This window comes from Harmonia axyridis, chromosome 7 (assembly GCF_914767665.1).
Source record: "Harmonia axyridis chromosome 7, icHarAxyr1.1, whole genome shotgun sequence".
Taxonomy (NCBI): Eukaryota; Metazoa; Arthropoda; class Insecta; order Coleoptera; family Coccinellidae; genus Harmonia; species Harmonia axyridis.
In genome coordinates this window covers 12,042,093-12,064,954 of record NC_059507.1, presented here as the reverse complement: position 1 = coordinate 12,064,954, position 22,862 = coordinate 12,042,093, and the positions used below count along the sequence as shown (strand labels likewise).

General features: G+C 35.0%; 1 protein-coding gene across 1 annotated transcript in view; it reads right to left on the bottom strand.

Moving 5' to 3' along the window:
- Positions 1-22,256, bottom strand: part of LOC123684355 — a 33,980-nt gene extending 11,724 nt beyond the window's left edge. The window contains exons 1-4 of the mRNA XM_045623583.1: positions 19,999-22,256; positions 17,265-17,421; positions 17,056-17,157; positions 8,225-8,409 (exon numbers count right to left, since the gene is read on the bottom strand). Of these exons, the coding sequence (XP_045479539.1) occupies positions 8,225-8,409; positions 17,056-17,157; positions 17,265-17,421; positions 19,999-21,777 (2,223 nt within the window). The 5' untranslated portion in view covers positions 21,778-22,256. The remainder of the gene's footprint in view (positions 1-8,224; positions 8,410-17,055; positions 17,158-17,264; positions 17,422-19,998) is intronic.
- Positions 22,257-22,862: the final 606 nt, after the last annotated feature.

Here is a 22,862-nt window from a genome sequence, read left to right as displayed (position 1 = left end):
TATGGATCTTCCCAAAATGTATTGAAGGTGAAATTTTTGCTGATATTGTAATTATTTGAGCCTAAGTATGTCAAATTCTAGGAGGGACGGCAAAATTCAAGAGGTGCCTGGGTCATTTGGGGGGGGGAACGTTCCCCCAGTTCCCCCCCCCCCGTGGATCCGCGCCTGGTATTATGTTTGAATATTTCATAGAATTCCATATTGTGCAGGTATATTTCAATGTGGGAATTATCTAATGTTATACAAATACTCAATACTATTCCCTATAAGTGACTTCAGGTAGAGTTCATTTTTCGTTGTAAAAATGCTAAGTGCGCATAAATTCCGAAGAATAGGCCATTGAGCTATCCAGGCAGTCCATTATTAGTAACAAACAAGTCACGAGAAAGTGTACTAGATAGTGAAAAACAGTTAAAAATAAGCCGATTGTATATTACCTCATCCATTGCAAGGTAAACTATATTTTATTTACCTTGGCGATGTGCTAAGTTAAAGGCGTCTGGATGCTTCATTTGCTCTGAGTTATGACTAAGTCTACGATCGACCGTTATTTTTTTTTAAAACGCGAATGTCATAAGAATCTTAGCCTTGACCAAAGACTGTCAACTATGGGAAATTGATAGACTTTCATCAAATAAGGTCACGGTTAAAAATTCACCAGTTTATTTTCGAAGTTTTTATTTACTTAAAGAACAGACAAGTCATTGTGAACGCCGGTGGCAGAATTCTCGAAAATTACAATTTTTTCCTGAAATACCTACCTACGCCTTTGAGATATCAATCTGAAGGTTGGATGAGTGTTCTCTGAAAAAATAAGGATTCAAAACGTTAAATGCACACGAGAATCCCGAAATCCCCACCACACAACATGAATTGAAAACTCTCTCTACCTGTGATGAAATTAAACGTTTCTCAAATATAAATTTTCTAATAAATCTTTTCGTACACTCAACATCTTCGAGTAGATCTTGCCAACTAAAACACAGGTTTATATGTACAAAAATATTTTCGTGGAAAAAGTTATTGCCAGTCAATAACCTCATAAACGTCTGGAAAATTATGAATTTTATTATCATATATTGGATCTTCTTTGGATCTTCTCTTCTGAGTATCGATGCTTCGACATTTTGAAACTAATTGCTAGTTTTTGTTCGTGACTTGGGTCAAATTTAAACTGGAATGTAAAGGGTGTTTTTTTTTAGATATAGAAACTTTAAATTGCAATAAAACAACGATGGATTATTCGATTGACATGAATTTTATTCATCCGCAAGATAATCTTGTGGCATTACATTTCAAATATGATTTCTGGCATATGACCGCCACGGCTGGCTCGGATGTAATCCAATCTGGACGTCCAATTTTCGATGACTTTTTCCAACATTTGTGGCCGTATATCGGCAATAACACGGCGAATGTTGTCTTCCAAATGGTCAAGGGTTTGTGGCTTATCCGCATTGACCAATGACTTTACATAGCCCAACAGAAAGTAGTCTAACGGTGTTGAATCACAAGATCTTGGAGGCCAATTCACAGGTCCAAAACGTGAAATTAGGCGGTCACCAAACGTGTCTTTCAATAAATCGATTGTGGCACGAGCTGTGTGACATGATGCGCCGTCTTGTTGGAACCACAGCTCCTGGACATCATGGTTGTTCAATTCAGGAATGAAAAAGTTAGTAATCATGGCTCTATACCGATCACCATTGACTGTTACGTTCTGGCCATCATCGTTTTTGAAGAAGTACGGACCAATGATTCCACCAGCCCATAAAGCGCACCAAACAATCAGTTTTTCTCGATGTAACGGTGTTTCGACATACACTTGAGGATTAGCTTCACTCCAAATGCGGCAGTTCTGTTTGTTGACGTAGCCATTCAACCAGAAGTGCGCTTCATCGCTAAACAAAATAAAATGGACGTAGTTCGCGATACGTATTCCGCACAGAACCATTATTTTCGAAATGAAATTGCACTATTTGCAAGCTTTGTTCAGGCGTGAGTCTATTTATGATGAATTGCCAAACCAAACTGAGAACAAATCACTTAACAGCTGTTGAATCGGTCGCCATCTTAAACAGGAATGCCAACTTAAAGTTATATACCTCGAAAAAAAACACCCTTTACAATGTAGAAAAATATTTTTTCTTGAATCTCTTGGTTTTGATCAACAATCTAGATTATTGTAGAGACAAGGCCTGTAATGTTCGGATGCTTTTTCAATATCTTCTGATAAAGAATCTTGACATTGACTGGCCTCACAAAAAAAATGATATGAGCAAAATTTCGACCATATATCTATTTTAACATACCTACCTAAACGTGCAAAAAATAGGAAAGTCAACAAGCAATGAGCAAACGCTCAGATGACGAAAATACTACATCATGTATCAATTTTATGGTAGCCAGGGATCACAGAAAGCCTCAGATGCATTCGAAATCAAAATAGCCGAACCAGCACCAGCTTAATGGAATTGTGACATTTCATCTTTGATTCAATTTCAATTATCTTCTATACCTCATTCACAAAGTAAAAATTTCGGAATCGGTTTAACACATATCAGTTGTGTGAATGGGATTTGGGATCAAAGCGATTGAATTAAATTACAGGGGGTTGGACCTTTATGTAAATTGTGAGTTGGGAAGAATTGACGACTGAAATGATTATTCGCTCAAAATGGGGCTCATTTTATACAATGAATAATAACGTCTTTCTATCTTCACCAATTAAACTGGCTAAGAAATTATACAGGACAGGATGTTTTAGGATTACATGATGTAATTTTTTGATGAACTATGCTATCACCTATAACCAGCTGGGACACACTGTATAATTAACCAAATTCAACAACACCAAAGTACAATTACTCAGAAAAGTCATGATTGTCGTTTTGTATTGTTTAAAATGGGGAAGAGATGAGAGTTTACAGGGGCCTCTAGAGTCAAAACTGGCCTAGAGAAAAACTATTGAACTTTTTGTTTGGAATGATTTGAACTCTAATTTCTAACATATCAAAAATTCAGCCAATTCGTCAAGGGGCCCCTTTCTCTGATATAGTGTGCGGTATCCTTCACAGATTTAGATAGAGTTATCATGTTTACGGACGGACAAACATACCTAATTGAATTTAAACACAGAGTAGCCATCAGTGAGTTTCATAATTCGATTAAACTGTTCGGGGCTCGAGTGCTCTCACTTCGCTTCATTGTACAAAAATTTCATCTAATTGTTTTTCATTCACTCGTGGATGTGGGACAGAATCCAATATTGCCAGATTTCAGACCACAAGAATTTTCATCGAAAGGGTTTAAAAGGACCAACGAACTGGAATAACCCGTGATTGAACACGAACTTCCGTTCTACAAAGTTAAATATATAAAACACATCACAAGAACATACCCAACTTCTGGGTCATATCTTCCATGTAAAAAATTATGATTCACTCCGAAACACTTTATTTTTGTGGTCGTAAATGTAATAAACATGTATCTACCTATTCTGAGAGTTATGTTGATACATATGACTTCTGGAGTAGGATCTACATGCAAAATTACAACTGGATCTGTTGTCATTAAAATGTTATTTCTGCTCCTTGAATTTTGTGTTTTGATTGAGCAATCGGCAAGAAATAAAGCTCGTGGCTCTAAATTGTTATTTAATAGCTAAACAATTTTTATTACTTAAATATTGTAGTCGTTTTTTGCAAGTTTTTCAAATTTCACAACAAACCAGCTGTTTGAATTTGAAAGAAGCCGAATAATTGGTCTACGGGAGGCGGGGTTGTCATTTCAAGAAATCGCTAACTGGCGTACGAAGAGAAATCCAACTACAGTTATGAGATGTTTTCAAGAGTGGTTTGACAAAGACCAAAATCGAAGAAGAGTAGGCACCGGACGTCAAAGTGGCACAAATGAAGTTCAAGATCGACGTCTAAGACTCATGACCATTAGAGAATGATTTGTAACAACTCGATCTTTGGCTGATAAGTGGTTAGGAGAACAAGGCCATCTTGTAACTGTCCGAACGGTTTACCACCGGATAAGGTCTTTTGGACTGCAGCATTATCGACCCCATCTTGTGTTACCTCTGACGGCAACGATTACAGTGGTGCAGAGAAGCTCAATATTGGAATGTGGAATAGCATCAGGTCGTCTTTTCTGATGAATCTCGATTCTCCTTAGGTGCTCATGATGGCCGAAGAAGGGTAAGACGACGTCGGAGAGAAAGACGTGAACCTCAGTTTGATGTTGAGTGTCGTGTACACCGGACAGTAGGCGTTATGGCATGGGGTGCTATTGCATATGCAAGTACGTCACCTTAAGCCTTTATTCGAGGGAACATGACAGCGCTGCGTTACACAAAATAGTGGAGCCATATGTTCTCTCATTTACCTAAACGGGCTCGAGAATCCAATATTTCAGCTAGATAATGCCCGACCTCATGTTGCCAGTGTTAGTTTACACTTATTTGAAGCGACCCATGTGCTTTTTTGCCATGGCCACCCAGATCTTCCTTTCATAGAACATATTTGGGACAGCATGAGTAGAAGGCTTGAAAATTTACCCCAGCCCCCACGGACTTTGCTGAGTCGTGTTGGGGAGTGTATAGATGATCGCAGTGAACAAACACATTATTAATAAATTAATAAATTTATCAAAAAAAAAGTAAACCCTTCGTTTTTTTCCAAATTTCAATCATTTATTCCTTGTTATACTATCTATGTTTTACCAGAAAAAATTTTAAACTTAAATAGCTCCTTCTGCGTGTTGAATTTCTTGGTCAGTTAGTATATTCGAAACAGTAATTTTTTGAAAAGCCCTGTAGTTCAGGAACAAATCCGAAGATTCATGTATGATCTGCAACCTGATATCTTATTATTTCGAAAATAGAGATCGGGGAACCTTGAAGAATTTTTCTCTAACTCTTATAGTTCTCGAGATGCCTTCAGAGAGCACCGAAATCCAGACACCCGATACAGCAAAAACGCATGCAAAACAAGGAATCTAATTGAAATAACTGCATTATTCTGTGTTAAAGTTCAACAGGAAAACAATAATTATTGAATAGAACTAAATCCATTCATCATGTGATGTGAGTGTTTGATGCTGCAAGTATCATGTTTCACAGACACCTGGTACCCACGGTATATTTAACTCTAAACATCCAACGTGATTGTTAATTATCTTGTACAGTTCGATTTCGAAGTTACGTCACCAGAATGTTGCACCAACATCTTTGACGTCAACGTTGACCAATTTGGCACGAGATCATTGTACGATTTCTTCGGATATACAAGAGAACCTCAAGGAATATCAGAAGCCAAGAGTGCTTTTATCGCCGTGTCAGATCAGAATAGAAATATCCACTTGATTTCTTCACATATCCTAAATTTAGTTGGCGAAGTTTGATCCAATGACCTATTGGAGCAGAGCTGGACTGGCCAATTGATGCGTGGGCCAATCCAGATTCATCATAATGCAGGCATTCATAGGAAATTTCATTTCGAGCGCAAGAAGGAATCGAAATGAGTTGGTTTCCGTTCTGGAATCGAAGGAAATGTTTCTCTAGGGAGCGAACTTAACGAAAACAATATTTCGTATAGGAGTGATCTGTTCTAACAACATTGTTGGGAACATTGTATAAAAGCAGCTGTATAATAATAATGTCTAGCCAAGAAATTCAGTATGGAATCGACCTTATTATTTTGTTCTGCCAGAAATTCTGTATTAGTTTGGGTGGCAGAATAGATGTGGAATATACGAATGGTAGGAATTATCACAAATTTGATTCCAATGGAGTCCAGTTTATACTTGCATTTTTTCGAATCTCTCAAGTTTCAATTGAAATAAGCAAGTTTTAAAAACTATTGAATTTTGATGCTTGAGAAATTTGAATGTCGAATTTATGGAATTTGATATTCAAAATTGAGATTATAACGATTCTTCAAAAGCAGATCTGCTTTTTGAGTCCAGTTAAGTGCAGTCCACTTTGTTATCGACAGAAAACATATGGTCATTGAAATCAACGTCAATTTATATTCTTCTACTCCAAATGGATTTTAAAAATCTCATAACCCTTGTGAAAGTAACATAACCTATAGTATTGTCAACTGTTGGCTAAATCATCATAAATCATTGATAAATTCTTTTGTTACAATGTATATAGTAGAATCAAAAACTATTTCCAAAAAAATGATTTTTGGAGTTTTACATAACTCGTATTCCTCCAGGGTCGGCGTTTGGAGTGAAACAGTGAAGCGAATGATCCAGGCGTCTCCATTTGAGAGGCGGCAATTCGGCCCAGTCTGCTAGCCGACTTTTCATGTTTCATCCTTAATTATTGAAAAACCTGAGGTTGTTCCGCTCCCCTGCATTTGTCAACATTCCCTGCAATAATTTTTATCATCCAAACCGCCTTCACTAAGACGCCTATATAATAAATAACACATGGCCAACCAACATAAACAGAATTCCCTATTACCCTTATTGAAAGAGGGATAAAATCATTATGTATTTCACTCATAACGGTCCTGTATTAATCTTTTATCAATCAAGCGTTTGAAAATTATCGAAAATGCCGTAATAATAATAAGTTTTAAGTTCACCTAATTACGCCCCTGCATCTGTTGAAATTTCAGGATAGAAATTTGTTATCAAGAGTTATCGAGGTGCAGAATGAAAAAGTATTCTTTCAGAAAGTCTGGTCTTTTCGATCTTTCACCACTTCGGTACTGGAAATTCCATTTGGAATGGAAAATTCATAGATAGGTTTTCCATTCAATAAATGGTTTCCAATAAGATGCTTCATATTGGTATTAAAAAAATTTTGTATATTTTAAGAGAAATCAATGGTTGTTTATTTCATTGTGAAGAGGAAGGTACCATTAACCATGAAAAACGATATCAGCCAAATGGCCGCCACGGCTACGGTTGCAGTAACATATCATTTTCATGAAATTTTCCATAGTCAATTCGCACATTTGTAGCTGTATGTCATGAATAACTTTACAAATTTCATTTTAAAGTTCGTGAATCGATTGTGTAGCATTGACATAGATCTTATATTTCACGTGGTTTCAAATAAAAAAGTCTAAAGGTGTTAAATCACAAGATCTCGGTGGCCAGTTGTGGCCATTGATAGTGATCGATCGACTTGAATTCTTATGTTAACTGAGCTTTAAAACCCTGGAGACCTAAGTATTTTTGCAATATTCCTCATTTTTTATTGAATTTGAACAGCTGTAATGCGTTGTTGAAGCGTATTGTTCTCTTTTTAGTAATGGTGTAGTTTTTTGTTGTCGAAGGTAAGAGATGATAGCTCCAAAATGTCATCCTCTTATTGGAAAACCCTTCATTTTCAACAGTTGTAAAGGGTGTTTTTTTTTTTTAGCTATAGAACTTTAAATTGCAATAAAACAACGATGGATTATTCGATTGACATGAATTTTATTTATCCGCAAGATAATTTTGTGGCATTACATTTTAAATATGATTTCTGGCATATGACCGCCACGGATGACTCGAATGTAGTCCAATCTGGACGTTCAATTTTCGATGACTTTTTCCAACATTTGTGGCCGTATATCGGCAATAACACGGCGAATGTTTTTCAACAAATCGATTGTCGCACGAGCTGTGTGACATATTGCGCTGTCTTGTTGGAACCACAGCTCCTGGACATCATGGTTGTTCAATTCAGTAATGAAAAAGTTAGTTATCATGACTCTATACCGATCACCATTGACTGTAACGTTCTGGCCATCTTCGTTTTTGAAGGAGTACGGACCAATGATTCCACCAGCCCATAAAGCACACCAAACAGTCAGTTTTTCTGGATGTAACGGTGTTTCGACATACACTTGAGGATTAGCTTCACTCTGAATGCGGCAGTTTTGTTTGTTGACGTAGCCATTCAACCAGGAGTGCGCTTCATCGCTAAACAAAATAAAATGGACGTAGTGCGCGATACGTATTCCGCACAGAACCATTATTTTCGAAATGAAATTGCACTATTTGCAAGCGTTGTTCAAGCGTGAGTCTATTCATGATGAATTGCCAAACCAAACTGAGAATAAATCACTTGACAGCTGTTAAATCGGTCGCCATCTTGAACAGTAATGCCAACTTAAAGTTATATACCTCGAAAAAAACACCCGTCACAAGACTTCCTCAAGGAAGGAAGGCAAATGGATAAAAAAACCAAAGAAAGCAAGTATCTACTCACTTCTCGATGGGTATCGATGAGTGAGCTGAAGCTGGCTCTGGACCCACGCCTGCCAAGTCCACAATCATCTCCAGTGTCACTTCCTTTGTACCTCGGCGTGCCCGCAGCGGCCCTGGATATCCTGTCATTTTCCACACACTGTGTCAAGGGAATGCCAAAGACCAGACCGCTTGGTGCATTGCCATCTGTAAGCAAGAAAATGGATTGTCTCATTCCTGCTAATCCGGTCTCAAGGAAACGAAAAATTATATGTGGACATTTTGATTATTGTTGTTTATTTTTCGGTGAACCGAAACAAAACTGGCGAAGAAGCCAAAACGTGTCTAGTCTCCATTTTTTCCGGACCACCATATGTTTACGACCACCAAGCAAAAGTGTTTTGATTTATGCGTTTCATAAATTCTCATGGATCATTTTTAGATGGTCGAGAATTTGAATACGAAAATACGGAAATATTTACCCAATATGAAACATTGACAAGTGCAGAAAACATTGATATTCTCCACGATTTCAAAATTTAAAAACAAACCAAGAATTGTATAGTTTTTGAATGAACGAGTGGTAGATTGTGCCTTCTGTACGAGTAATTTACATTATTTTCTCTACTTCTGTGGCAAATCAGTTCATCCTGCCATACCTTGTAAAACAAACGAGAATATCTCAGATTCACACTTCTATTATCAAAATTGTAATAAATGGAACTGTTCTGCAAACCAATAATTCTCAATATGATTATAACTAAACGATATTTATGGAAATTATGCATCAATTTCAATAAAAATTCAGTGCAGGAATAGACAAAGTAATGTATAATTCTCGTACAGAAAACTCAGATCCATTCCATATAATATTTAACTTGTAGATGAATGATAACAACTAACTAGTTCAATTTTTGTGTCCATAACGCCACTAGAACCATAAAAAATTCAAGCAGAATATCGTAAAAAATTGTCTTATGTTTCAATAACACCTGGCCGGACAATATGTTCAAGTCAAATTTCAGGATGACTCTCTCTTCAAAACTATCTTGATTGATCTAGATCATAGAGTCATAAACATAGATAAAGGAAATATACGCAATTTTCACACGTCCCCAACATCGTTAGATTACGTTGTCGGACTGTGATATATTTTCAAATCCAGAATTTTCAACACAATTTTACTATATCGTTATGAATGTATATTATATTGAATGAAATATATTTATTTGAGTGATTTCCGATTAAATATGCAAATTTGAATACTTGGAATCCTTTTTTTTCTAAATGTTGAATTTATAATAAGCAGAATATTTATGATTTTCGGTATCTACTTGTTGAAATCTAAAGTTTGGCAACTTTTGCTCTCCTAGTGTCATCGGTTGTTTCACATCGTTTGGCGCGCTTGAAGTTCCTTTTCGGAATTTCTAATATATTCAGGTATTCATTTCAATATATGTTGAGTTAATATGAAACGTTGATTCACTATAGGACATAATAAGTGACATAAGAAGTGCGTTCTTTGTGGAGAAAATCGCGAATTGTTTGAAATATCGTATCACTGATAAGTTTTCATTTCGACGCGCTTCATGTCAAATTTGATAGTTCATGTTGGGGACAAAATTTGCTATTTTTATTACCTTGAGATCTAGATGAAATAGTTGAGAAGTATGACATAATAAATCAGATCTCATGTAATATACACAAAGTTTTTCTCGACATGTTTTCAAAGTTTTGGGAGATATCATGAATTGTGTTGAAATTTGAAGCCTCTTTTGTTATAATTACTAATTTCGTTAAAGTTTTAGTCAGCACAAATCTGGAAAAACTGCAATAAATGAAGTTTCTCCATAAAATATTCCTCAGTTCTCCCAATTCTTATAATACGTCTACATAAACTAAGGCTTATTCTTATACATTATTCATCAGTGGATATTTTCTTGGGAAATGCTGATTTTTCTTATTAATACCCAATTTTCAATCAGGATGCGAAACATCGATTTTAAGATTTTGTGAAACGAATACAGGATGAGGTTGGTTATTATGAATATTATAGTGTGTTTCGTTTATCAAAAAGAGGTGGAAATTTAAATAATTTGCTATCAAACCGTCTACCATATATCATAATTCTTCGATGAACCAAACGTGCGTGCGGATTCTCCTAATCAAAATAAACAGTGCTTTAAGAGGTCTTTTTTAAGTGCTCGTTCCCCGAACGGAGCACTAGGTCATTTTGAGTTTTCTTCCGCTTTATTTCTTCATAATAATAATAATTTGTGAATTTTTCTGTTATGAAATCTGATTCAGAACTACCGGCTCAGAGTGAAATTTAGGATGAGAATTCTTCTTGATTTGCAATCATTTTCAAATTGTTGATCATATGAAAAGGCAAGTAATCTTTTCACCAACATAAGAAAGCATCCTTTTCCTGATTCAAAATTCGTTCTAGCATCATTAAGGCAGTTATGTTGAAGAGGTGTTTAAGTATCGTTTGATAGACATGTGGAAAACTGTATTGTCTGGTGTTATACTGATGTATCATAAAAATTGATGTACTAATAAAGCTCGACCTCATATATTATTATAAAAAATTTCAGGCATCTCGATATAGTCTTTTTTTTTTAATTATATGTTATGATTGATTCAAGTTAAAACGAAATTTCAGTTGAATCTTTTATCTGAGTCATTTTTTTTGTGAAGTTGAAAATGTATTCTTTAATTTTACGAATCTGTGTAGAAAAGAAAACTCTGCAATAATCATTATGGAATGCCTCAACTTCGAAAGCGAATTGAAAACAACTTCAGGTAAAAATAGTAGTTGAACCTCTAAAAATTCAATTGTCAAATTCAGAGAATAACAGATAAGAATATTCGAGCCAGTATTCAATCTTATTCATTATTGGGTTTGAGGTTAGATTCTGAAAGATTTGATGTACTTAGAATAGGGATTTCATCTTGTATGTTGATTTCATGTTGATATTACTGGGCAACCTCGAATTCAAGTGGAAAGCTATAAATTATGTTTTTCAAAAAAATATCGAACGATCTCGTTCAAAACAATGCGTAGTATACGTACTACGTAAATGAGAGTGTTTATGAACATCCGATATACACAAAAATATTTGCAGTTTTCCACATCGTCTAACCGTAAAATTCCGCTGTGCAATATGCGAAGTGTCTTCTAATTTTCGCACAGCATTCTTCTCATTCCAAAGGAATCGCATGTTTCCAAGCCAAGTCTCCCCACTGAAAAGTACGAATTTTTGGCTAAATACACAGCGGATCTGTTAACAATATCTAGCCAGCGTTTTGTGATGACGGTTGGAGACATTGGCTGAAATTTTGTTCGAAGGCATCATGTATCTCATTGTTTATGAGGCAGAAAAGAGATGATAATATTTTTTCAACTTTGTGCTTATGCAACTTATGCTGATGAGGATGAGGTCCATACATTATTCCAGAAATTATAAATAAAAATCTGAAATTTTCGAAAAAAAATGGATGAAATTCCCGAGGTGGCAACTTCTCCTGGACCTGGAATCTCACTATATTCCAGATCAGAACACGATGTTCAAAGAACGTTTTTATTTCAGGGGTCTGTGACGAATAATTTAGGAGATATAACGATTTTTGGATGGAAATTCAATTTTTTCCCAAATTTCGAGTTCGAATTTTCTCAAAACTGTGAGGTCTACGCAAAATCGGTGAACGGTGCCAGAATTAACAATCCCTGATTAGCCGAATTTCGAACTAACCTGAAAATTTTTTTGTAGAAAAATTTTCGTGAAATTTTCCATACCTAACCCTTAGAAAATTGAAGAAAATTAAGAGATCCTTCATCGGACTCTTGTACCATTTTATTGATTCGAGTATGCAGATCACGAAAATGCTTGCAGTTTGGCGATCAGTACATTATTTCAGAAATTATAGGTAAAAATCTGAAATCTTCGAAAAAAAAATGTATGAAATTCCCGAGGCTGCAACTTCTTCTGGACATGAACTAAGCCCTTGAAACCTCACTATGTTTCAGATCAGAACTAGATGTTGAAAAAACGTTTTTATTTCAGGTGTCTGTGGCGGATAATATAGGATATATAACGATTTTTGAATGGAAATTCAATTTTTTCCCATGGCCGCCCAGATTCCCCGATCTTTCGCCCATAAAGAATGTTTGGGACATCATGGGTAGAAGGCTTGGAAATTTAGCCCACCCTCCACGGATTTTGGCGGCTCTGAGACATGAAATACAGGTAGCTTGGGATAGTAGCCCTCAAGAAGAAATAGAACATCTTATTGCATCAATGCCGAGACTTGTTGGGGAGTGTATAGATAATCGCGGTGGGCAAACACATTATTAACAAATTTATTGAAAAAAATTGCTAACCCTTCATTTTTTCTCCAAATTTCAATCGTTTACCTACTCCTTGCTATACTATCTATGTTTTAAAAAAAAAAAATTAAATTTAAACAGCTCCTGAGTGTTGGAGTTTCTTTGTCAGTTAGTATATCTATAACAGTTTCTAAGAGAAGCTATATGTAAATGAACGTATTTTTTTATACTTTTTTCAAAACGAAAAAATGCCATATTAATTTTTCCAGGACAATTGCAAAATTATATCATTGGAAATAATCATAAGATACTCTGAACCACCATGATACCTTGATCATGTATTCAACTATCTTATCTTGATATCGTTACAATACTTGGTTCAGGCTCGGTGTTTCGTACAAATTTAACGGACGGAATTCCCGCAAATAGATCCAGTACTCTATTATTATCCTACTTGCGCTCATATTTATGTAAGAAACACGATAGATTTGATGGGTACACTGATTCCTAGGAAGAGGAAAACGAAAACGTTCACCGTTTCGTCCCAATCGCTCAAAGTTTCGAAATTACAGGCTTTGATAAAATTCTTTACGATCATATTTCTATAGTTCGACCAGCGGGTCTTTTTTTGTTCAGGAAGGATGCAGGTATTATTTTCCATAGAACAGAAATCGTCCATCATTCCATATTTTTCGAATAAATTCTCTCTTGGTACAAATAAATACGTACCTACTCTGGAATACAATGAATAAGGAAAATGATAAATGGATCATCTTTGTATTTAAAAATCAAGGAAATGTTTTGTTCATTGTGATACTTATTACTCATCTTGAAATATTCAGTTAATGTAGAATATTCCTATTAGAGGTTTTCTATTGAACAAAAAGTGAATTTTTAAGGTTTTTTTCCAAATTTCGAGTACAAATTTTTATAAACTGTGGGATCTACGAAGGATCGGTAAGCTATGTTGGAATGAGCGATCCCCAATTACCTGAATTTTGAACTTGTTCGAAAATCTTTATATCGAAAAATTATGCTCAAATTTTCCATACTCTGACCTTGAAAAAAATTTTTCACAGAAAAATTAAAAGTTCCTACATGGAAATTTAATATATTTTTATCAATTGATTCGATAGTATCAAGTAATCAAGTATTTGCGATTGTTTCGTGGGTTGTGGTTATTTGTGAGAGATTCGCAATTTTCCTTTAGATTAACGATAATTGAGAGTATCAAATGGAAATATTTGGCCATTTTATTCAATATTTCTGACTCACCGTACAGTGTGGCAAATTTCGATGTTTTAGCACTACAACTTTTAAACCAGAGGAGATAGACAAAATCTGATACCCTATTCTCGGTCTCTTTTTCTGAGAAAATAAAAAGGATAGTATTCATTTTTGACCACCTTCTTTTGTTTTCGAGTTATAAGCGAAAATTGAAAAAATGGCGATATCGAAAAACATTTATATCTCCGCTAATACTGAAATTAAAACATTATACAGGCCTTTTTTTACGTAAAATCCAGTGGCGTGCTCGTCTTTTCAAAAAGGTTTTTAATTACGAAGCTATGACCCAAAGTTATGTTTTTTTAAATGGGAACACTAGATTTCTGTGCCATTTTTTGATAGCTAAATATTTCGTAATTTAAAAAATATAGAACATTGTAGGGTTTGCATCAAAATAAATAACAGAAAATGGTCATAACCTTTTTTCATCTAACCGTCCCAATATTTCTATGGTTTCAACTGTCGATGAGCACAAAAAATTTGAGCTTTCTATAACAAGAGCAGTGTCCTTCCAACAATCTGATTATTTCTATGCTTTTCACTTATTTCTACACAATTCGAATCTAGATATGTTTTATAAATTTTTTATCTAAAAATTGACTTGGAAATAACGAACAGATCCACAAGATCGAATGTTTCAATCGAAAGAGTTGTAATGAGATGGATGTATCAGAAGATTATTTACATAGGTCTCCAGAATGAATACGCACAACTACCAATCCATTTTAAATAGCATATGAAACAACGCATATATGATTGAACTCAACAATTTAATTACGAAGGGAACAAATAAGAAATAATATTTAACCTAATAATGACAACAATTGCACAATGCACAGTCGACACATCTTCTAGATATTTCGCACCGAATTCAATAGATGAATATTGGAAACTGTGTTTAAACTACCTAGGAAAATTTCTCCAGGTTCATTTATATTTTCGAAACTATTTTTATTAAATATATCTAGATTCGAATTTCGTAGAAATGGGTGAAAAGCATAGAAGTAATCAGATTGATAGAAGGACACTGCTCTTGTTATAGAAAGCTCAATTTTTTGTGATCATCAATAGTTGAAACCATAGAAATATTGGGATGGTTAGATAAAAAAAGGTTTCTGACCATTTTCTGTTATTTATTTTGATGCAAACCCTACGATGTTATATATTTTTGAAATCAGGAAAAATTAAGCTTTCAAAAAATGGCACAGAAATTTTGTGTTCCCATTCAAAAAAACATAACTTTGGGTCGTAGCTTCGTATTAAAAAAACCATTTGGAAAGACGAGCACGCTACTGGATTCTACGTAAAAAAGTGTCTGTATAATGTTTTAATATCAGAGCCCTATCATCAGTATTAGCGGAGATATAAATGTTTTTCGATATCGCCATTTTTCCAATTTTCGCTTATAACTCGAAAACAAAAGAAGGTGGCCAAAAATTGAAAACTACCCTTGTTAGTTTCTCAGAAAAAGAGAACGAGAATGGGGTATCAGATTTTGTCTATCTCCTCTGGTTTAAAAGTTGTAGTGCTAAAACATCGAAATTTGCCCACCCTGTACATAGCTGAGTCAAACATATTATCAGTTATTCGGAAGCCGGAAGGTGTGAAACTTCCTCTGAAGGCGGATGAATCAACACATCTCATGAAAGGTAAATTAATTCAGCTGTTAAAAAGCCTAAGGGATTTCCTAAACCCCAACTGCTATTATAAACACATCCCAATCAAATAACTACAGACTCCCAGATCCCACAAAGGGATTGTTGGGACCAGGTCATTTTAGTTAACAAATTACAAATAGCGAGATCAACCTAATTTGTTGGATTTAACGGGCTTTTTCTAGTGGATTCAATGTTGACATTTTTACATACATTCTTTATTCCTTCTCTTGAGTATATTAAAAACTTTTGGGTTTGCAAAAATTGCTATCTTCTACAAATAATGAGTGAATACATTCTAGAAGAAATACAAACTGATTTGCAACGTATCAAACTGTACTAACCAGAAAAACAATATAATTAAAATCCAAAGATAATAAAGTTAAACGATGCTGTGATTCACACAGGAACAAACTCATTAGACATTTCAGCGTTGTACAATAAAGATCGAAATTAATGCGGTTTTTCAATGTACAGCGACGATAATCTGAAAAGTAATCAAAGCCGAAATATAAAACCTACGTTCTATTGCTACGTTGAAAAGTCCACTGTTGAGAGAAACAGCAGTATAAGACGCAGCAGATAATAAAACGATGCTTTTGAACTACCATACACTAATCACTTCTGAAATTGGTTCAAATTTTTCAAGTTCTTCATATAGTTTGGATGAAAAAAATCTATTGAGTTAACAATTAATAATCCCAAATGCGAATGAAAATCAATATAAGCTGCAAATTGGGCACTATGGTTCATTTTTCATTTTGAACGCAAAATATCATGACAAACAAAGAACAAACATTAAATTATCAATGTAGCAAATAATTTTAAGAATCCATAACGCCGAAAATATAAGTAGGTACTAGAAATCTTGAAGTAAAAACTATTAATGATAATAATAATAATAAGAGAGTTTATTCATGAAAATACATTCAATAAACTCTATAATATTATAATATAAAATTATTGTTCCCATTACAATCGTAGCAATATGCATTTAATTTGAATTTCATTATTTTGAATGTAAAAGTTCCCGAGAATTAATTTTTTTATTGTTTCCTAGATTTTTTCACTTCATAATTCAAAGAATCTTATTCTCGAGCTAGGGGCTTCGATGTAGTGTAGCAACCAATTTTTCTACCAACTTTCATGAAAATGTAAACTTAATTTCGATAGAGAATCTTTGTAGGGCCGACTAAAGAATTTTTTTATTAGAGTGAGAAAATTTCAGGAGGGTTTAATTTTTTGTCTCGAACAATTCCAAATAAAAATATAGTTTATTATAGAAAATCATGAATTAAAATTACCTGGATTATGAAAGAGCTGATGAAAGCAAACATTGATTAGACCTCTTTCAATGTTGTATTTCCATTTTTGAAAATATGATTATACTTTTCAATTTGAACATCGTCTCAGTTGACAGCTGAGAAAATAAACCACAAACTCGTCAAAAAACATATTGTTTTTTAAACGCTAGCGATACCTTAATGATAGATCAAGGAGATGTAAAAAAACCTCAGTCAATTAATGATAGAATTGAATACTTATTCAACAATAAAATTAGTAATCCAAATATTTTCTTACCTTTATCATCTTTTCGACTGGAATCAAAAATTGAGGTAGTTATAGCCTTCCTTTTCAATAAATGTGGTCTCCGCTTCTTCGGTGCAGCTGTTGCAGTCGTTTCTGTAATAAAAAAATTACACTATTATGAACTATAATGAAAATAAAAGAGAATTTGAGATAAAAAAGTAAAACTAGAAACAAATTTATTACAGCATATAAGTTCTCACCTGTTGGAACTTTTACATTAACCCCCAAATTCAAGGCTTGCAATTTGGCAATGGCCACCTTCTGCAGAACTTTCCTTTCGATTTCTGAAAGTTGTAACAGAGATGTATCGCTGAGTACCACTTGTCTTCCAGAAACACTGTTCCATACGCAGCTGCCCTAGAAAAAATCCATATTTAAATGAAAAAAATTACTGTTCATGAATGGATTAGTTAATATCACTATTTACAACATGGTCAAATAACAAGTTATTTACTAATTTCTTTATGTGGAAAAATTGAAACTTTGGATTCATTAAGATTGTACAGGAGTTCAGATTAAGATAATCGTTGGGCGCCAAGGTCTCCGGATTTAATACCGTTAGATTTTTTCCTTCGGTCACATTTAAAGAACAACATTTGTGAATAGAATGCACGTTAGAATATTGTAGTACAGATACAATTTTTAAAATCTAAATATTGAGCACATATTTCTTAATTATTGCATACACTTTGCTATAAACTCCATTTAGAATTCAGCTCGTTGTGAAACATGATGAATGAATATTATTGAAATTTGGCGGAACTTCAAACGATAATATATTGTAATGAAAGTTTGTTGATGAATTCTCTGAAGGACCTTATCGAAAATAACATTTTTATTGCATTATTTGATTTGAAAACAAATTCTACAAAGACGAAATGTCTATTTAACCGTGAAATTAGAGTACATAATACAACACAAGTTAAATCTAGACTTGAATAATACGATTCTTCGAACGACATGTTGAATTTTGTTATTGTTTCGTAGAATCTGAACTTGGCAAACTCTTCCGACTAGCTTTGATGGACAGACATCATTGCTTGGAATTATTATCTGTTGACGCCATTGTTTTCGTTTTAGGAAATAAAATTCGTTTTTCTCGTCAAAATTTTGGCGACATATCAATAAAGGTGTACCATACCTACGTTAGTGCATAAATCATGCAAAATTGCACCTGAACTGAAATTATCCTTGATCGCCTAATAATAGGTGAATTAACTATTGAATCCTTTGCTCTTGGATCTTAATATAGGCTAATTGAAATGTTACCTCTTTGAAGTTTCAGGCAAAAATGCCACCAACTGCAATAGAGTCATCAGAAATATGAAATATTTAGTTGAAAACTGAGAATTCTTATAATTCCTGAGCATCATTATGCATTGACAGTGACGGCAGGGCTTCTTTGGTCATTGGATCAAAGATTGTTCATGCTGGTTTTGCTGTTCATAAGGTCACTATCGACATTGAACAGATTTTTGCTGCTTCAATATTGGATTAGTATCTATAATTAAGACTACAACGTGACCATTCAAATGAAAGTGTGCCTTGTCTTAGCAAAATGAGTTATTTAGAATTGTCAGTAAGCTGCAAGGCAAATCCAATTTGAATTTTGGTGAGGTATAAAGTAGGTCCTAATATTGAATCCTATTTAGAAATATTCTGGACTCATTTGAAGTACTTGACCGCTAAGCACAGGAGTGTATCTCTTGACCAGTTCCTGGGCTGGTCATATGAGAGCAGCATTAGCGATGCATACTGACGTAGAATCTTACTGTCATTCCAGAATTTTCGATTTTACCTGATCATGAAAATCTGACTGAAGACTCAATGCTGATATTCCCGATCTAACCATCAGTAGTACAGAAAAACTTAACTACTAAATAGACACTTCTAAACGACAGGTCGCCGGTACATGGGTGGGAACAGTATTGTTAAATGTCTTCTCCTACTGGCGAATTTTATAGTTTGAATTGTTGCAGCTTGCTTAGCGTTAGAAGAAAAATGCTGTCTGACTTCGGTAGCCAAATCCCTAGGATCTTCCCAAATTTGGAGAGGTCATTGATCCACCCTGTATTCAATACACAACTCTTCAATAGACTTGATATCTACAAAATTCCTTTCAGTATGGGATCTGCTGGTATTCTTTCATCCGGTATGGCTACCTCACCAATACGACATTGATAATTTCAATAGAAAATAATCTTAAAAGTTATTGTCCACGTTTAATGAGCCATCTTCTGAAAGTTTAGTTTCAGAATATCTAACCATTTTTCTTCTGGCAGTGTGAAACAAAACACATTTTCACCTGTTAGAGGCATTTATTAAAGTATATCGAATGGAAAGGTATTTATGTTGGCAGAAGTGTTTTGGCGCCTCTTCTCTACTCTTTTTTCAAGGTTATTGTTTTCACGGTCTCACGGAAGATGGCACTTTCTAAAATGTTCTCATGTAGAGAAATGCATACCTCAAAGGACGTAAAATTAGACCAAAAAGAACAGATTAAGTTCTCGAAACATGCTCATCGATCCTTAGTTTATAGCCTAGTGGCCACGATATTTTGGACTATACAGGTGTTCCTGAACGATTAAGATCTGTCAATGGATATTTTGCGTTAAGAATCAATAAAATAAGTTTATATAAACATTGATATTAAAAAGCACATTTAGGGAGATATAACACTTTGAAAGAAGTGGTCTATAATCCTATAACGTTCTAATCTAAACAGATTCTCTTGAAAATAAGGGTAGATTAGATTCAATAGAGTTTAGAAACCAGCCCTCACTTTTGAATAAGGGTTATTTTTTTCATGTAGGGATATTCATGTCCCTACAACAGTGGAAAGTGACAACAAGAAGGAAACATTCAGTATCTTCAAGCAGCACAACCTCTCACCTTGTAAAAACATAAATCCTTAAGTGGTAGAATCGAACTCACCTGTGGTATCCAGTTACAGTGCGGTTGCGCAACCCTGCTCTGGCTCTTCGACCTCGTCCTGAAGATCTTTTTCGCCACCAGCCTGCTCCCATGGTGCATCACACTCGAAGAAGACTTCGACTTCTGCATGGCGCTGGCACCAGTTGGCACTGCGGTAGAAGATTTCTCATGTTTATCATGGTTTTTACTAGGCAAAAAATGGCTGAGAAACGAATGATGCGTTTTCATATGGGGTGGAGAAGTCGTTGGTGACTTGTCGTCAACACCGGCATCTACAGAACTACGCGAGCTGGATACTCGACTATCATCCGATATTTCGCGAAACTTCAGATCCCGATACGTTAAAATCCAGTCTTCGTTCGTTTGACAACCCTTATTGAGACCATCATCATCCCCAGGTTTGGTTATCTCCCCTTTAGCTTTGATATTCCGCAATGTCCTATCGTAATTCACTCTTTTAAATCGATCAGCTTTATCCGAATCTACACTTTTCTTCCTCGCCATTCGCAAATACCTCTTGATGGTGTCACTAACTGATTGTGAGATGTCATCATTGTCCACACTGCTCCTCCTCCTTGATGTACCTCTTGGTGACAGCGTCCTCTCTTCTTCTCTCCTTGCAGCCAATTCCTTTTTGTATTCTTCCTCGCATTTAGTCAGTACAATCTCAGGGATAGGAAGAGTTTGTATACCCCATTCAGAATATTTTATTTCAGGAGTTTCCTGAACAATTTCTATAACAGGTGGAGGCTGTGTGATCCCTATTCTCCTTTCTCGTTCTTTAGTATCGATGTGTCTCAGATTTGAGCTCGAGAAAGATCTATCACTCAGTTGGGTTGAAGATGAGTAAGGTGAGCCACTAGGTCTTCCTCTAAACCCTTTGGTTTTCCTCAATTCGAAGTATAACTTCTCGAGGGCTTTTCTGTTTGTTAGTAGATCGGATATAATTTTATCTCTATTAGTGCTTTGACTGAAATACCTGCTTAATGTTTCTGTTAGGGATTTTTCCCTTTGGTCTCCTTCGAATTCAACATATCCTGGCCTTGATTGGTATCTCGAACTCGAAGACGGGACATTTCTGCTAACCAAAGTCAAATGTCGCTGGAGTTTGTCTACCAATTCTCGATAGTTGAAGTCTGCTTGACACTTCGGATAACTTCTAGTCGTGTCTTCTAACGTTAGAAATTTTTCAAGCATATTTATCAATTTCTCGTCATTCTTACTGATATCTTCCGGTTGTTCAGATATATTTTCGGAAGAAGGAACTTTTTGTTCGGGTATAAAAGGCAAGTGGCTTGAAGGAGAAGGAGGACTGTTCATAAAATCTTGCTTCATTTTTCTTATGTCAAATCTCCCGCCCGATATATTGAATATCGCTAAATCTTTCGGTCTTTCTGGTTTTATGTTATCAACATCATTTGCGGAAACAGAATTTCGACAGCTTTGAACTTTCCTCCTATCCTTTTTCTTCTTCTTGAGCCCAAGTGCCCCTGGATAGGAGTTCTTCCTCCACAACAGAAACTTGGGTTCTTTCCTACATACCTCTTGAAAATAAGCCTCGATTTTCGGAATGTCTTCAGGCCTGTTGGAAGCTCCATCCGGTATAAGTTTCCTTCCGGCATCAGCCATGTACCGCCACGTTTTCCTAGTCAACAGCCATCTTTCCTTCGGTTTCTTCCGCTTTTCCCTCACAGATTTTCCCATAGTTATCGAGTATTCCGTGCTGTCTGTTGAAGCTGATCTTCCCACAGACTTAAGTTTCGCTTTACGATCAGACATGTTGTTAAATCTCAAGAAATTTGATAGCTATTCATTTGATTCACTTTGTCTCTAGCGTGGATTTATTTTGATTTTGTTTGCAGGTATGACATGTGATTCCCAACGTCGGCAGTTTTTGGAATTTGAGCCAAGATGTGGGAGGTGAAATTCGAATAGGTAATGGGAATCAATACAACTTTTCACTATTTTTTTTTCGATAAACACTGAATGTTTTAGGTTAGGTTGTGTCGTTGATGTATGTAGATTTTTTCCTTGGATGTAGTTTTTTCGCTTCAAATCACATCTTATCACGTGTTTCGTTGAATGTCCCAAAAAGGATTTAACTATTATTTAGTTGTCACATATTAGAGCACTATAGTTTTCTAAAACTTCACGAATATATATTTTAGATGACCACTCAACACTGGCGAATCGAAAACTGGACTCTACTACAAAAATATCTCTTTTGGCAAGACACACATACTTAAGGAAAAGGACAGAGAATGAATTGAAGATAAATCTCAGATTGTTGAGATATACTTTTATAGATTCGGATTATTTAATGCTGGACAGAAATAGATCGTTTGACTGGTTGGACATTCTGTTCGATTGTATTCTGAAGAATAGGAATAAGATTTTATAGCACTTATATGATTAAATTTAACCAGGTGTACACAGATCATATGTGGGCCATTATTTTTAGATATTTTTATATTTAGGTTTCATTTTCCGATTTTATAAACAAATCTGATTTGAACCGCTAGTGCGTACGTGAGGTGTAAGATACTAACCAACAAATATGCTGATCCGAAATTTCGACAAACTTTGTAATCTTCACCGATGAAATCTGTTTTTCGGATATCGCGTCCCCAAAAAAACTGTGCATTTAATCAACGATTTCAACGTGGCAAAAATATACTTCAATGTCATAGAATATCATGACTGTTATGAAAATCATAAAATGAATATCACTCAGCATGGTTCGAACTCGAGTTTATCCGTTCATTCAAATTGAATATCCAATGTCTCCGGAACTAATGAAGTTTGAACAATCACGGTAAAAAATTTAATCAGTAGGTATCTTGAATTTCGGATTTGTTTTACGT